General features: G+C 39.5%; 1 protein-coding gene across 6 annotated transcripts in view; it reads right to left on the minus strand.

Moving 5' to 3' along the window:
• Positions 1-15,056, minus strand: part of LOC118798374 (diacylglycerol kinase delta-like) — a 45,483-nt gene that overhangs the window by 22,791 nt on the left and 7,636 nt on the right. For 4 of the 6 annotated variants that reach the window (XM_036557809.1, XM_036557829.1, XM_036557823.1 and 1 more), the window contains exons 2-10: positions 13,980-14,090; positions 12,692-12,772; positions 3,303-3,407; positions 2,434-2,566; positions 2,252-2,358; positions 1,219-1,344; positions 946-1,048; positions 492-654; positions 105-213 (exon numbers count right to left, since the gene is read on the minus strand). In XM_036557809.1, the coding sequence (XP_036413702.1) occupies positions 105-213; positions 492-654; positions 946-1,048; positions 1,219-1,344; positions 2,252-2,358; positions 2,434-2,566; positions 3,303-3,407; positions 12,692-12,772; positions 13,980-14,090 (1,038 nt within the window). Of the gene's footprint in view, positions 1-104; positions 214-491; positions 655-945; positions 1,049-1,218; positions 1,345-2,251; positions 2,359-2,433; positions 2,567-3,302; positions 3,408-8,932; positions 9,106-12,691; positions 12,773-13,395; positions 13,512-13,979; positions 14,091-15,056 lie in introns of those variants that run through there. The other 2 variants (XM_036557836.1, XM_036557844.1) reach the window with 2 other exon arrangements.

Genomic DNA, 15,056 nt, shown 5'->3' on the forward strand with positions numbered 1-15,056 from the left:
GTATATATATATACATATATGTGTGTGTATGAGTGTGTGTGTGCCTGTGTGTCTCTGTGTGTGTGTGTGTGTGTGTGTGTGTGTGTGTGTGTGAGAGTGTGTACCTGTTTGTGCAGTGTCAGAGCGTCTATCTCTGAGAGGACCCAGCCCACACTGCCGTCTCCACCACACACCAAAATCCTGAATGTGTCGAACTTCTGAAACAGACGCAGACTACACACACACACACACAGACACACACACACACACACACACACAGACACACACACACACACACACACACACACACACATTATAAACGGACAGATGGATCCATAGGTGAACAAATAAACAGATAGATAAATTGACAGACAGACCGACAGATTCATTGATATATAGCTAGATAGATGGACAAATAGATAGCTAGATAGATAGACAGATATCCAGATAGACAGACAGACAGACATATAAATAGACAGACAAACAGACAGATAGAGTGGTCCATCACTGACCCCAGGTGTGGTCCCCCGTTCATCAGGTCGAACACCTGTGCTGGATTCAGCAGCTGCTTAAACCGGCGCAGAAACTTCACCCCCTGATTATCTCCACTCTTACTGTTCACAAACACCAGCAGAGGACTGGTACAGGAGGGGGGGCAGGACGCCTTCCAGAACCCTGAACACACACACACACAGACACACACACAGACACACACACACAGATACACACACACAGATACACACACACAGACACACACACAGACACACACACAGACACACACACAGACACACACACAGACACACACACAGACACGCAGAGACACACACACATCATATACTGTGACAAGCGTTTTGGCTGTATAGCCCAGGTCTCGCTGGGAGTGGTGGGAGAGTAATGATTAAGGGGTCAGTGATTGGTGGAGGAGGCTGCTGTACTGATGATGGAGGATTGTGATTGGCTGCTCACCGTCTGAGTCGATGCTGTTGAGGGCGGTGGGCGGGATCACAGAGACTTTACACTGACCCAGCGGACACTTCATGGATAGCTGATCCTTACACGCCGCGTGGACCTGAACGCACACACACACACACACACACAAACCAGTTTAGTAAAGCAAGAGATCCAGAGGACCACACCAGTGTACACTGTACGACTGTAAATGGAGAACTTTTATCCAAGACAAACCGGCCCATGTAGAATCTAGAACATTTTTAATAAGCAGAACAGTTCTGTACTCACCATGGCTTTACACCAGAGGCAGCGCCAGTCCTGCAGTCTGAGCACACTGCCACACGTCTTATCACACACCGTACACTTCGCACTCACTGGGAGATTCCCCTCCAACCACTGATGGGGCATAGAGATCTACAGAGAGAGAGAGAGACGTAGAGATACAGGGAGAGGGAGAGACAGAGACAGAGAGAGAGAGAGAGAGAGAGAGAGAGAGACACACACACACAGAGAGAGAGAGAGACAGACACAGAGAGAGAGAGAGAGACATAGAGAGAGAGAGAGAGAGACAGGCACAGAGAGAGAGAGAGAGAGAGACAGGCACAGAGAGAGAGAGAGAGAGAGAGAGAGAGACAGAGACATAGAGACAGAGAGAGAGAGAGAGAGAGAGAGAGAGAGAGAGAGAGAGATAGAGAAAGAGAGAGAGAGAGAGAGACTCTCCGTATCACTGATAGTCTGGGGGCGATGCAGCACATTAAAAAGACAGTCCAGTATATTAAAGAGATCATTTAACATTTTTAAGTGATAGTCTGGTAAAAGTTTGATGAAAGTTTGGTGATAGTTTGTGAAAGTTTGGTGATAGTTTGTGAAAGTTTGGTGAAAGTTTGATGAAAGTTTGGTGATAGTTTGTGAAAGTTTGGTGAAAGTTTGATGAAAGTTTGGTGATAGTTTGATGAAAGTTTGGTGATAGTTTGGTAATAGTTTGATGATACAGTCTGGTGAAAATTCTGTGAACACTTGATGACAGTTTGGTGATGAGTTTGATAAACGTTTGATGATAAGTTTGGTGATGGGTGAAAGTTGGGTGAGGGTTTGATGATAGTCTGGTGAGAATTTGGTGAAAGTTTGAGGATAGTTTGATGAAAGTTTGGTGAAAGTTTCAGGATAATTTGGTGATAGTTCAGTAATAGTTTGTTGAATATTTGATGAAAGTTTGGTGAAAATTTGGTGAAAGTTTGAGGATAGTTTGATGAAAGTTTGGTGAAAGTTTGAGGATAGTTTGATAAAAGTTTGGTAATAGTTTGGTGAAACTCCCACTCACCCCCTCCTCATCCTCGATGATGTCTTTGCCGATGGAGGCCAGCGTGGTCCATTTGCAGTTATTAGTGGCTCTGACTGCACAACGTTTATGGGCCTTAAACTTACACACTGTAACACAACACACACTGTTATACACACACACACACACACACACATTCAAGTCACACTTGCACACACACTCACCTTCGCAGGACAGGCCGTGTGACGTGACTCCACTCAGAGCCTCTCTGCAGACGTTGCAGTAGGTGGGCCGGGCGTGCGAGCAGGCGTACCAGTTATGGAGCCCAGAGAAATGATCCATACTGTACTGAGTGGACTGAACACACAACACAACACACATCACACACCTTCAACACAGCGCACCTCACAGACTAGCAGAGCCAGAACAAAAAACTCAGGTTCTGGATATTAGCAGCACTGGTCTAAATACACAGTTAGTTTCTCTACAACCTGTTCTAGCTCACTGTCCTCTACCGGGACACTACGGTAAAAGCTCTCATTTCCAGTTTTAAATACATCATTTTTTTTGTATCAAATCGTCCAGCAATGCGGTGCTGCAATACAGCGGTTTTGTGAAATTTTATGATCCGTTATTCGCAGCAGTTATGATCACATCATTTGCAGAAAGCTGTAGGTAAACCATTTTAATAACCATTTATTGAACAATTTATTGAGCCACGGTATTCCGCTGAAAGAGCCTGACTAAAACCCAACCTGCACACTTAAAAAAGGGGGTTCTTCAAGGGTCCTTTGGTAAAGAAATGGTTCTATATAGAACCATGAACACTCAAAAAACCCTCTGCATGATTAAAGTGTTCTTTGTATCCTGAAAGCGTTCTTCAGATTGATGGACAATGTGCTACAGACAGTTTTTGAAAAGATTCTACTACACGTTCTCCATCAGTCTGAAGAACCACTTCAAGATGCAAAGCATCTTTAAATCATGCAAAGGGTTCTTTGAGTGCTCATGGTTCATTGAAGAGCCATTTGCTTCACTAAAGAACCCTTGAAGAACCCTCTTTTTTCAGATTGTGCATATTACACAGTCTCACCTCAAAGTGTTCTCTGTTCTGAACGCTCTTCAGCGCTGCCATCCACTCCTCCATCTCCTTCCTGTTCTCCGCACAGAGGATCAGCCGCCGACAGGGAGTGATGATCTACACACGGAGAGAAAAGATGATAAATAATAAACATTATTATTTCATCCATACAGCAGCTTTCAGACGGTCTGTGCTGCGGTAGTAGCCTCTACTCTTCTGGGAAGGCTTCACACTAACACTGGAGCATTAGTGGGGTCAGTGGGGTCAGTGAGGTCAGTGACTGATGTTGAATCACTCCAACACACCCTAACAGTGTTGGTGGAGCCCCATCACTCCAGAGAATGCAGCTCCACAGCAGCACAGTTTCTAGATATTTGCTGGCGATTTCTGGCGACAGGAGGCGGCGCGAATGTTGGCGATGCAAAGTGGGCGGAGTCAACGATGCCACAAAGTTGAGTGGAGTTTAACTTTATGCAAATAAGGAGTGAAGCGATGTGGCGGTTACCAATAGGAACTGAGCACTGAGCAGCGTAGTACGCACTTTATCTCTGCCACTGCGCAACGGTACGCTCCGTTTTTGGTTCCTAGGTAACTGTTCCTACTGATTTGTGCCGAAACCATGGCAACCATGTTCAGAAACACCCACAGGCGACAAGCGATCAGCGATTTAGGCGACAAGAGGCGAAAAGTTGCACCCAGAGTGAACGCAGGGTAATATTTAGGGGGCTATAATCAGAAAAGGAATACAGTAACAAAACCATGTTGTCATTCGTGTATGATCAGCTGTAACTATTAATCGTTGGGTTTTTTCTGTTATCTTAGAATGAGCCCCTCATATCTACATAGGGAGCAGCTCCTCTTTCAACAGAGGCTACCGCCGCCATGTTTCTATAGTAGCCCAGAGCGGACAAACCAAACACTGGCTCTAGAGCAGGGCTCCTCAACCACAAGTAGGCTCTGAAAAACCCTCTAGTGGTCCTCAGGGGAATACCGATGGGGTGCCAGGGATCTGTAATAGGCCTGTGATGGCTTGATTGACTTAATCAATAAAAGAGAAATATAAAATGTTTTCAAACGGTCAGCAACATTAATAGGAGGCCTTCAAAAATGCCCACTGACTCTAAAAACAAAATATTCCCAATGTTTCCACTCGCAACACTACAAAGAGAAACTGTTTTGTAGAAACATTCAATATAATAATATATATATTATATATATTATATATATAATATAAAGGGTTCTTTGCATCATGAAATGGTTCCTCAGATTGATGAAGAATGTGTCGTAGATGGTTCTATAAAGGGTTCTCTACAGCACTAAAAAGGTTTCTTCTATTATGTGAAGCTTGACATCAGAATCATATTCTATATAGAATCATATACAGCACATTCTGCATCAGTTTGAAGAACCTTTTCACTGCGCAAAAAAAACCTTTAATCATGCAAAGGGTTCTTTGTGTGTTCATGGTTCTATATAGAACCATTTTCTTTACCGAAGAACCATCTTTGTCAAGAGTCTACCATTCTGTTGACACTTTATGTTCACCGTTAGACGTCACATGTTGCAGAACTGGACACGCTGTATTTAAAATTTTCCAAGCAGGCTTCGAGGTGGAAAAGGTTGAGAACCCCGGCTCTAGAGGGCGCCTTTTGTGACTTTACACTGAAGCGGCAGCTTGAATTTGGTGGCGCTGTAGCTTCGGCTGGAAGACGTAGAACGAAGAAGAATCAGTGGAGCTGCCGGGGCTGGCTGACCGTTTTGTGCTGTGAGAAGTTTGAGAACCCAAATCTGGACAAATGGAGGATCAGACTTATAATCTAGCACAAGAAGAAATGAGAGAGGGTGAATCCTCACCGTCTAAGAAGAGGAAACATGAAGGAGCGAAACGAAGTAGGCGACGGCCACCGTAGGTTCTGCTACACGCTTGGAAAGGGAGGGGTGAGGGAGGGGGATCCAGCTGGGCGCGACTGGGAATTTGACCAGGGGTGCACAAACTTTTGCACACGACTGTACGTAGGTTGGAAAGCTGGTTGGGTTCAAACGACACTGAATGTTTCTTTGCCACACTTCTCTAGCGACTGTTACGCCTTGAGCCCCCACTCTGTTACAGTCAGCCCCACGTACGGGGCACACGGTCACTCGCTCAGCGTCCGGCTCAGCAGGTCATAATCGGCAGGTGCTGGAAACAAATCTTTCGCCTTCATTTGTAGCAGAGCATTGTGGGACGCCTGTACGAGAGAATTATTAATCTGGCTCAAATAGTTTAAAAGTTATTCTGCATAAAATATAATATTAAAAAAAAAAGTTTTTCTTTCCTTTTTACTGCGGCTATCAAGAGGTCTTTTATATGCCGGACTGTTTGGGTTTGAAGCTCACTAGTCCAAACGCTGTGTGTCTGTGTGTGTGTGTGTGTGTGTGTGTGTGTGTGTGTGTGTGTGTGTGTGTGTGTGTATCATGGGGTAGACGTCAGCATCCTCTTCCTCAGCTGCTTACAAAAGCTCCTCTGTTCCCACACGGATAAAAATAACTCACGCTTTCCTCAGCCAGAACACACACACACACACACACACACACACACACTCAAACACACACACACACACACACACACACACACACACACACACTCACACACACACACACACTCAAACACACACAGACACACACACACACTCAAACACACACAGACACACACACACACACAGACACACACAGACACACACACTCTCAAACACACACACGTTTGTCTTGCTATACATATGAGGACGTCCAAAGGTTTCTATTGATTTTTGTGTTACTGTAGCTAAAGAATACTACACCTAAACCTAAACCTAACCTTAACCTCAGTATCCAAACGCAATTTTTCTGCTCTTTTGGTTTTCAAATAAAAACAGTAATTGTAGTGAAAACAACACAACTGAAGACCAGCAAAATGTCCTCGCTTGAGCAAAAATTCATATAGTCCTATCCTAGTGAGGACATGGGGTCCTCACAAGTATAGCACAACAAGAACACACACATGCACGCACACACAAACACACACACACACACACACACACAGCTGGTTGTTTTTAAACTTTGTCAGGACGTGACATCATATGACCCCTAGGTACTAGGAACTTATAGAACTACTGTCTTAAATAAAGAACCTTTGAAACCTATTCCGTATGAGTGCGCTGTATATGTATTACACATACACAATCGTGTGCAAAGGTTTGAGCACCCCCGATCAAACTGCATGTGAAAACAAGTGTAAATAAGTTAACACACCCCCTACAGACAACACACTTAATTACGGCCGGGAAAAAAAACATGATCTTTCCCTCAATATGTTAAATAACTGTCTATCAAAATGCAGAAGTGTGTTCTGTGTAGAGGATGTGTTAAAGGGGAACTTCACCAATTCAACATTGCTGCATAATTAAGTGGTTAAGATGTAATCAGAGCGGTTCAGAGTGGTTTGGTGCGAAACGCTCCGGTCTAGAGAAACTTACTGAGTCAGAACTGTTCACAGTGGTGGTGATAGGAACCAGACGTCCACCTCTAAAAGCTCCCTCACAGAAAGTTACTACATGAAATGGTTACGAATTCACTGCCTGATGACTGAGACACTGTTTTAGGATAGTTTAGAGAACTTAAACTCCATTCATGGTGGAGGGATACATGCAGGGCGCTGTGAGGCAAAATAGTCCCCAAAGAAAACTTATCATTTCAGATTTTCCACTATTTTCCATCATCAACACTCCATATAAACTCAGAAGACTCGTGTAGGTTCACTGGTGGTTCTGGATAGTAAATAAAATGTCTATATTTGTGTTGTAGTCATGGCGACCCCTGGTTCCTATCACCACCACTGTAAAGACATCTGAACCATTTCACACCAAACCACTCTGAATCACTCTGATTACATCTCACAAACTTCTACACACAACTGTATATTTGTAAGGATATGAAATGATATATGTGTATATAATAATAATGATTATAATAATTTGACTTAGACACACACACACACACACACAAACACACTCACACACACACACACACACACACACACACACACACACACACACAGACTTCTCAGTACCAAATTCCAGGAACTCAGGCAGTCAGTTAAGTTTACTCTAAACAGTTTGGACAGTTTTATTCTATATACTCGTATTTTATTCCTTATGATGCTTTTTATTCATGATTTAGTCCTGCAGACATTTCTATTCACATTTTAATTCTTTGGACCTCTTTATTTATGTTTTCTTTCTTTGGATCTTTAAATTTATTTCACAATTTATTTCTTTAGACATCCTTACATTTACATTTTACATCTGTGGACATGTGTTTATTCGTTTCTATCAGTTAACTGCCCCCTAAACCGGGCAGCTCTGCTGACTCCACCATGCAAATCACAGAACCTTCCTGTAAAACTCCTGTGGAGCACCGAGGCTGAGCCGAGCTGTTACAGCACCATTAATACAGCTTAATATTACATCATCGTTTCTTATTTTATTTTGAATTCATCAGCGCTGCGGTAAACACTGCAGCTTTTATTTGTGCATGTTATTAAAATCATCATCATTTACAGTTAGCCAGTGTTTTTTCCACTGCAGTGGTGATTTGGCTGTGAACAGTAATAAGAGTGACACTTGTGTCAGAGTCACTCTCACTGTTTCCACAGAGGAACAGAGTCACTATCGGAGCTAATTAAAGCTCAGAGTTCTGTCTGTAATCACATGAACATCACGCTGTTTATAAACCGTCAAACGCCTCCAGCACGGCTTCCTGTCCGACGCTGATCATATCGAGTCCCGCTGAGGGGGTTCCGGCTTCAGAGGCTCCAACACAGCCTGAGCGTGTTTAACCCAGTCCGTTACTAAGCGGCTGTTCATCCCTTAAAGACTCAGTTCAGTGAAAAGTCTAATAAACTCAAACTTCCCCACTTACTCCACACACAGCCCACTGGAGCTACGAGGCTAATGTAGCTAACGAGCAGTAAAAATATACTTAAAATAACGTGAGAATAACACAGTTTACAGTTTAGCGTCAGAGCAAAATCTAAATAATCTACAGCAAAGAATAACTCATAGAAGACCCCCAACAGTATACACTAGTTAGTAATTACTAGTACTGAATTATTTAGTAGTTAGTGAAAAACAATATTTATGAATTCATACTAAATACTGAATAATTCAGAGTAAATACTGAACAATTCATAGCAGACACCGAATAATTAAGCGTGGATACTAAATAATTCTTAGTAGATGCTGAATATTTACAGTAGATACTGAATAATTCATAGTAGACTTTGAATAATTCATAGTAGCTACTGAATTAGTTACAGTAGATGCTGTATAAGTTATAGTAGATACTGAATAATTCATAGTAGATACTGAATAAGTTACAGTAGATACTAAATAAGTTACAGTAGATACTGAATAAGTTACAGTAGATACTGAATAAGTTACAGTAGATACTGAATAATTCACACAAGTTATTGAAAAAGTCAGTTTAAGGGTTAAAGTGATGGTTATGTAAAGAGGTTTAACAGTTTGGTCAGATTTAAACACACACACACACACACACACACTCACACAAACACACACACTCACTCACACAAACACACACTCACATTCTTCTCATTTTTCTCTTACTTTTAGCTGAAGTCGTCCACTCAGTCCAGCTCACTGCTGTTCCTCTAAATAACTCTCTCTCTCTACTCTTTCCTCTCTCACTCTGCTTTTCTCTTCTCTTTCTGTCTCTCCTTTTCTGTTTCTCTCTCTCAGAGTCCTATTACACCGGCTTCTCTCTCTCTAGCTCTCTGTCTCTCTCTCTCTCTCCTTCTTTTCCTTTCCTTCTCTCTCTCCTCCTTTTTCCAGCAAAGTGACGCAAATCAACTTCCTGTAAAAGGGGAAGAGAGACCCCTCCCCCTGCAGAACGAGAGAGAGAGAGAGAGAGAGACAGAGACAGAGAGACAGACTGAGAGAGAGAGAGAGAGAGAGAGAGGATTTCAGCCTTATGTCAGAGTTATTTAGGGTTGTCATAACAACAAATAAAATTCTAATATCAGTAAAGCTGAACAGAAGACCTATCGGCTGTTTAATCTCTATACTGTTGCTGTAGTGACGACAGTGCTGGTGTAAATACGTCTTAATGCTACGCCCACTTATTTTCTATCAGCACAACTGTCAACATCAAAAAAACAAAAACAGCAGAAATGACGTTTTATCTGTCCACAAAGCAACAATACTAACATTTTAATATATAGTTAGTAACTTCATGTGCTTTAGTATGAAGTTTAGATTGGTAACTATGTATTTTAGTATATAGTTTAGTTTGGAAACTTCATTAATTTTAGTATACAGTTTAGTTTGGCAACTATGCATTTTAGTAAATAGTTTAGTTTGGTAACTTAATGTATTTCAGTATATAGTTTAATTTGGTAACTTTATTATTTTAGTATATAGTTTAGTTTAGTAATTTTATGTATTTTAGTATATAGTTTGGTAACTACGTATTTTAGTATATAGTTTAGTTTGGTAACTATGAATTTTAGTAAATAGTTTAGTTTGGAAACTTCATGAATTTTAACATATAGTTTAGTCTGGTAACTATGTATTTTATTATATAGTTTAATTTGGTAACTATGTATTTTAGAATATAGTTTAGGTTGGTAATTTTACATATATTAATATATAGTTCAGTTTGGTAACTATTATTTTAGTATATAGTTTAGTTTGGTAACTTTGTATTTTAGTATATAGTTTAATTTGGTAACTTTATTATTTTAGTATATAGTTTAGTTTGGTAACTATGTATTTTAGAATACAGTTTAGTCTGGCAACTTTATGTATTCTAGTATATCATTTAGTTTGGTAACTTTGTATTTTAGTATATAGTTTAATTTGGTAACTTTATTATTTTAGTATATAGTTTAGTTTGGTAACTTTGTATTTTAGTATATAGTTTAGTTTGGAAACTTCGTTAATTTTAGTATACAGTTTAGTTTGGTAACTATGCATTTTAGTAAATAGTTTAGTTTGGTAACTTAATGTATTTCAGTATATAGTTTAATTTGGTAACTTTATTATTTTAGCATATAGTTTAGTTTAGTAACTGTATGTTTGTATATAGTTTAGTTTGGTAACTTATTTTAGTATATAGTTTAGTAATTTTATGTATTTTAGTATATAGTTTGGTAACTATGTATTTTAGTATATAGTTTAGTTTGGTAACTATGAATTTTAGTAAATAGTTTAGTTTGGTAACTTAATGAATTTTAGTATACAGTTTAGTTTGGTAACTTCATGAATTTTAACATATAGTTTAGTCTGGTAACTATGTATTTTATTATATAGTTTAATTTGGTAACTATGTATTTTAGTATATAGTTTAGGTTGGTAATTTTACATATTTTAATATATAGTTCAGTTTGGTAACTAAGTATTTTAGTATATAGTTTAGTTTGGTAACTTTATGTATTTTAGTATATAGTTTAGAGTTTGGTAGCTTTATGTATTTTAGTATATAGTTTAGTAACTATGTATTTTAGAATATAGTATAGATTGGCAACTTTATGTATTCTAGTATATCATTCAGTTTGGTAACTTTATGTATTTTAGTATATAGTTTAAATTGGTAACTATTATTTTAGTATATAGTTTAGTTTGGTAACTTTGTATTTTAGTATATAGTTTAATTTGGTAGCTTTATGTATTTTAGTATATAGTTTAGTTTGGTAACTATGTATTTTAGAATACAGTTTAGTCTGGCAACTTTATGTATTCTAGTATATCATTTAGTTTGGTAACTTTATGTATTTTAGTATATAGTTTAAATTGGTTACTTGTATTTTAGTACATAATTTAGTTTGGTTACTTGTACTTTAGTATATAGTTTAGTTTGATAACTATGAATTTTAGTATACAGTTTAGTTTGTTTACTTGTATTTCAGTATACAGTTTAGTTTGATAACTTTATGTATTACCAAATATAGTTGCTGAAAAAAAAAACTACTTATTATTCCTTTGTTTTTCTGGAACAAAAAAAAAAAGAATTCTATAAAAGAAACAGCACATTGAACTCTTTTTTTAGCAATGACACACACACATACTCACACTCACACACAGCCACCGCAGAGACCGGATACACACATACACAAGCAAAACCTCCACCCTGCTATTAAAACTAAATCAGTCCAAATGTCAACTATAAATAAACTTCAAAAACACACACACACACACACACACAGTGTGTGAATCAGATCAGAGGAAACTGAAACTTTCAGACTGAATAAAACACAAAAAAAAAACTCAGAAAAGAAAGAGAGTGGGCTTCAGCTGTCTGTCTGTGTGTGTGTGAGTGTGTGTGTGTGTGTTCAGGACGCTGTAATCACTAACAGGCCTCTACGCACTGTGTAGTTTAGAAATCAGACTGAAACACTGAACACATCTCAACTTTCTCTGCCCAAATAAACGCTGACACTGCAAAATACATAAATAGCAGTTTTAAAGTTTGTAACTCTGAATTCCTCACTGCTTCAGAGCTACTATTTATATTTAACTCTGACTTGTAAAAATACTGTAACCCTGTAAAAGTTTTTGAGAATGCATTTTAGCATGCATTTTTGTTTGGTCATACATATTTTAGTTTAGTTACCTACTTTAGTATGGATTTTAGTTTTAGGCAGCTTTACGTTCTTCAGTATATATCTTAGTTTGATGACATTATGTATATATTTTAGTTTGATGAAATTATACACATATTTTTGTGTATACTTTAGTTTGGTCACATATATTTCACCCAAGTGCAGTGATATAGTTACTGCATTATAGTCTAATACATATAAATGTTACTGAACTAAAACGTACACAGTACAACTAAAATTATACTTTTAATACACTGTTTAAAAAATAAGAGATTTTTATATGTATATTAACATGCTGTTACTGTTTTAAGGTAATTTTACACAAAAACTTGTACAAAATTCATGCGTCATGGTGGCTGGTACTGTGTTCAGCTCTGCTAATGTACTTTAGTCCATGTTTATCAAAAACAGTCATACAGTATCAGAAACCACACAATCAAGTCTAGTAGAGATACTGAACACCTCCACACGTTCTTGAGTATTATTCAGGTGTGCAGTTAGCACCATGCTAATTGGTGGGTTATAAGCTTCCATTACATGTTAGCTACATTAGCCTCATAGCTCCAGTGCTAAAACTACAGAAGCAAACTTCAGGCACCGAACACCTCCTCACTGATCGACTACACTGGGAGAAAAATGAGTAAATCTGATTTTCACCAAACTATTAACGATCTTTAAGCTAGAGTACAACAAAGATTTAATATAAAATTAATTTCTAATTAGAAGATTTTAATGGTAATGATGTAACCGTGTGTGCGTCACTCACGGTGAAGCTGTTGTTGACGTTCTTGGTGCTGGACTCGGCTACACTGGCGTCCGTCAGATCCACTTCGTCAAAGATGATCGACTGCAAGTAGCACAGAAACAACAGAATCAATAACCAATTAACACATTTAGCCACCTCAACATCAACCAATCAACAGTTACTTCAACACGAACCAATCAATCCGATCACCTCAAACCCAACCAATCAACCTGATCAATCACCACAACACCCCGATCAATCAACCCGACGAATCGCCACACCAACCAATCAACCCGATCAATCACCACACAACCAACCAACCAACCCAATCAATCACCTCAACACCAACCAATCAACCCGATCACCTCATACCCAACCAATCAACCTGATCAAATCACTTCAACACCTATCAACCCAATCAATCTCCTCAAGACCAATCAACCCAATCACCTCAAACCCAACCAATCAACCTGATCAATCATTTTAACACCAAGCAACCAACCCAATCAATCACCTCAACACCAACCAATCAACCCCATCACTTCAACAACAATCAAGATGATGAATCACCTCAACAACAACTAATTAACATGATCAATCATCCTAATCACTTCCTGTTTGGATGACTGATCATGTTGAATGGTTGTTGTTGATCAATCACAGCAACATCAACCAATCAACTCTATTGATCACCGCAACACCAACCAATAAACATGTTCAATCACCTCCTGTGGTCCTGGCTGTACTGTCACCATGTCTGAAAGTGCTACAAATCAGATTTATTAATAAGAATTATTCATACTATACTATTAATTAGATACTCCTAAGAACCAATCAACTACCAGCTTCAGAGAAAATGTGTCTCCTAACAACAACGTGGAAGACCCTGGTAGACCCCAAAACTGCCCCCAGATAATATCAGATAAACAGCACTGAAAGCTTTCATCTCTGAGAGAGAGGAGAAAATCAAGCTGCTTCAGATCTGAAAACATCCACAGGTGTTTCTGTCCATCCTTCCACTGTGAGAAGACGACTCAGCGCTGTGGGTCTGAAAGGATGTGTAGCTGTTCAAGAAGAACCTCACTGAGAAAAGGAGACGGACACACCAAACAAAGAAGCTGAACGATGGACTGACCACCCCAGAGTCCAGACCTCAACACCACTGAATGTGTTTGATTACTTCAAAAAACGATCAACCAGCTTCTAAGACTGAACTTTGGAGGTGTGTCTGCAGATTCTTTGAGGAACTGAAAGTGAGGCTCCTGAAAAGAACGGACACTGTAACGAAGGTAAAGAGGGACTCACTGACCTTGGCCGTCTGAGCGTAGTACAGCGTTCTCCCGCGGAGCTTGAAGTATCGTCTCTTCCAGCGCTGGAAGGAGTTGGTCTGCTTCATCAGCTGCCCCTCCTTCAGAACCGTCTGCGCACACACAGGTCACTCCGATGAAGTTTGTTCTAGTTATATAACATCATCATCACCACCATCATCACCCTCAGTGCTGAAACAGAGGGCTCTTTATGAGGCGTTAGATCTTCCACAGCAGGGCTCCAAACCTCACCCTCCGCTCTGAATCAGGAGCTACATCAGCTGAGCAGCACTGAGTAGAAGATCCTCTGGACTGCAGTGCAGTTACGTAATAAACCCGCGTACGAAATTTGAAGCGATAATACGCCGACAACACCGCCCAGCACTGGTCATTCGTTACTGATTCCATTCAAAGGTGTTTTGTACATTAAAGTCACAGCGGATCTTTTCTACCTTGTTAGTTCGAATGTCTGGTCATGTTAAAAGCCTAAAGCTGTGGTCAACCCAAATGTTAAGAAGAGTCACGTTGTCCTTTCAACAAAAATCAAACCACTTTGGGAGCCTCAACATTTTATGTCCACTGTACCATCTTGGCTGTAAATGTGTATCAGTATGTGTTAATGTTCTAGTACAGACTAAAAATACAATATAAAGGGAAACACAGACTTTCTTTGCTCTGCTTTAATAACAGCTATAGCCGCTTTTCTCGCATCTCCAGCAGGAAACTTTTCCACAAAAGTAGAACAGTTTCTTGTAAAACGTCTCATTGTTTGGTTTTTTACGAGGCTGAAGTCGCTTCTCATTCACCAGCTTCTTATTCAAATTTTCCCGTTCCACCATAAATGGTGCAGTAGTTACAATCCTCGGGCACCATTTAAGGTGGAATGGGACGATTCAAACGAGAAGCTGAATTCAGCTTCGTGATGTTTTAGTGTTTGTCAGTTTAAACGTATCAGGAAACCAGCTGGAGTGATTATAAACGCAAAAAAGTCCATTCATCTCCAAATTATCGATGTTTGTCTTAAATACTACTAGCTAGGTGAGACTGTTGTCAGTGTTGCTATGGTGACCAGCAGTCTG

Source organism: Colossoma macropomum, unplaced genomic scaffold (genome assembly GCF_904425465.1).
Source record: "Colossoma macropomum unplaced genomic scaffold, Colossoma_macropomum, whole genome shotgun sequence".
NCBI lineage: Eukaryota > Metazoa > Chordata > Actinopteri > Characiformes > Serrasalmidae > Colossoma > Colossoma macropomum.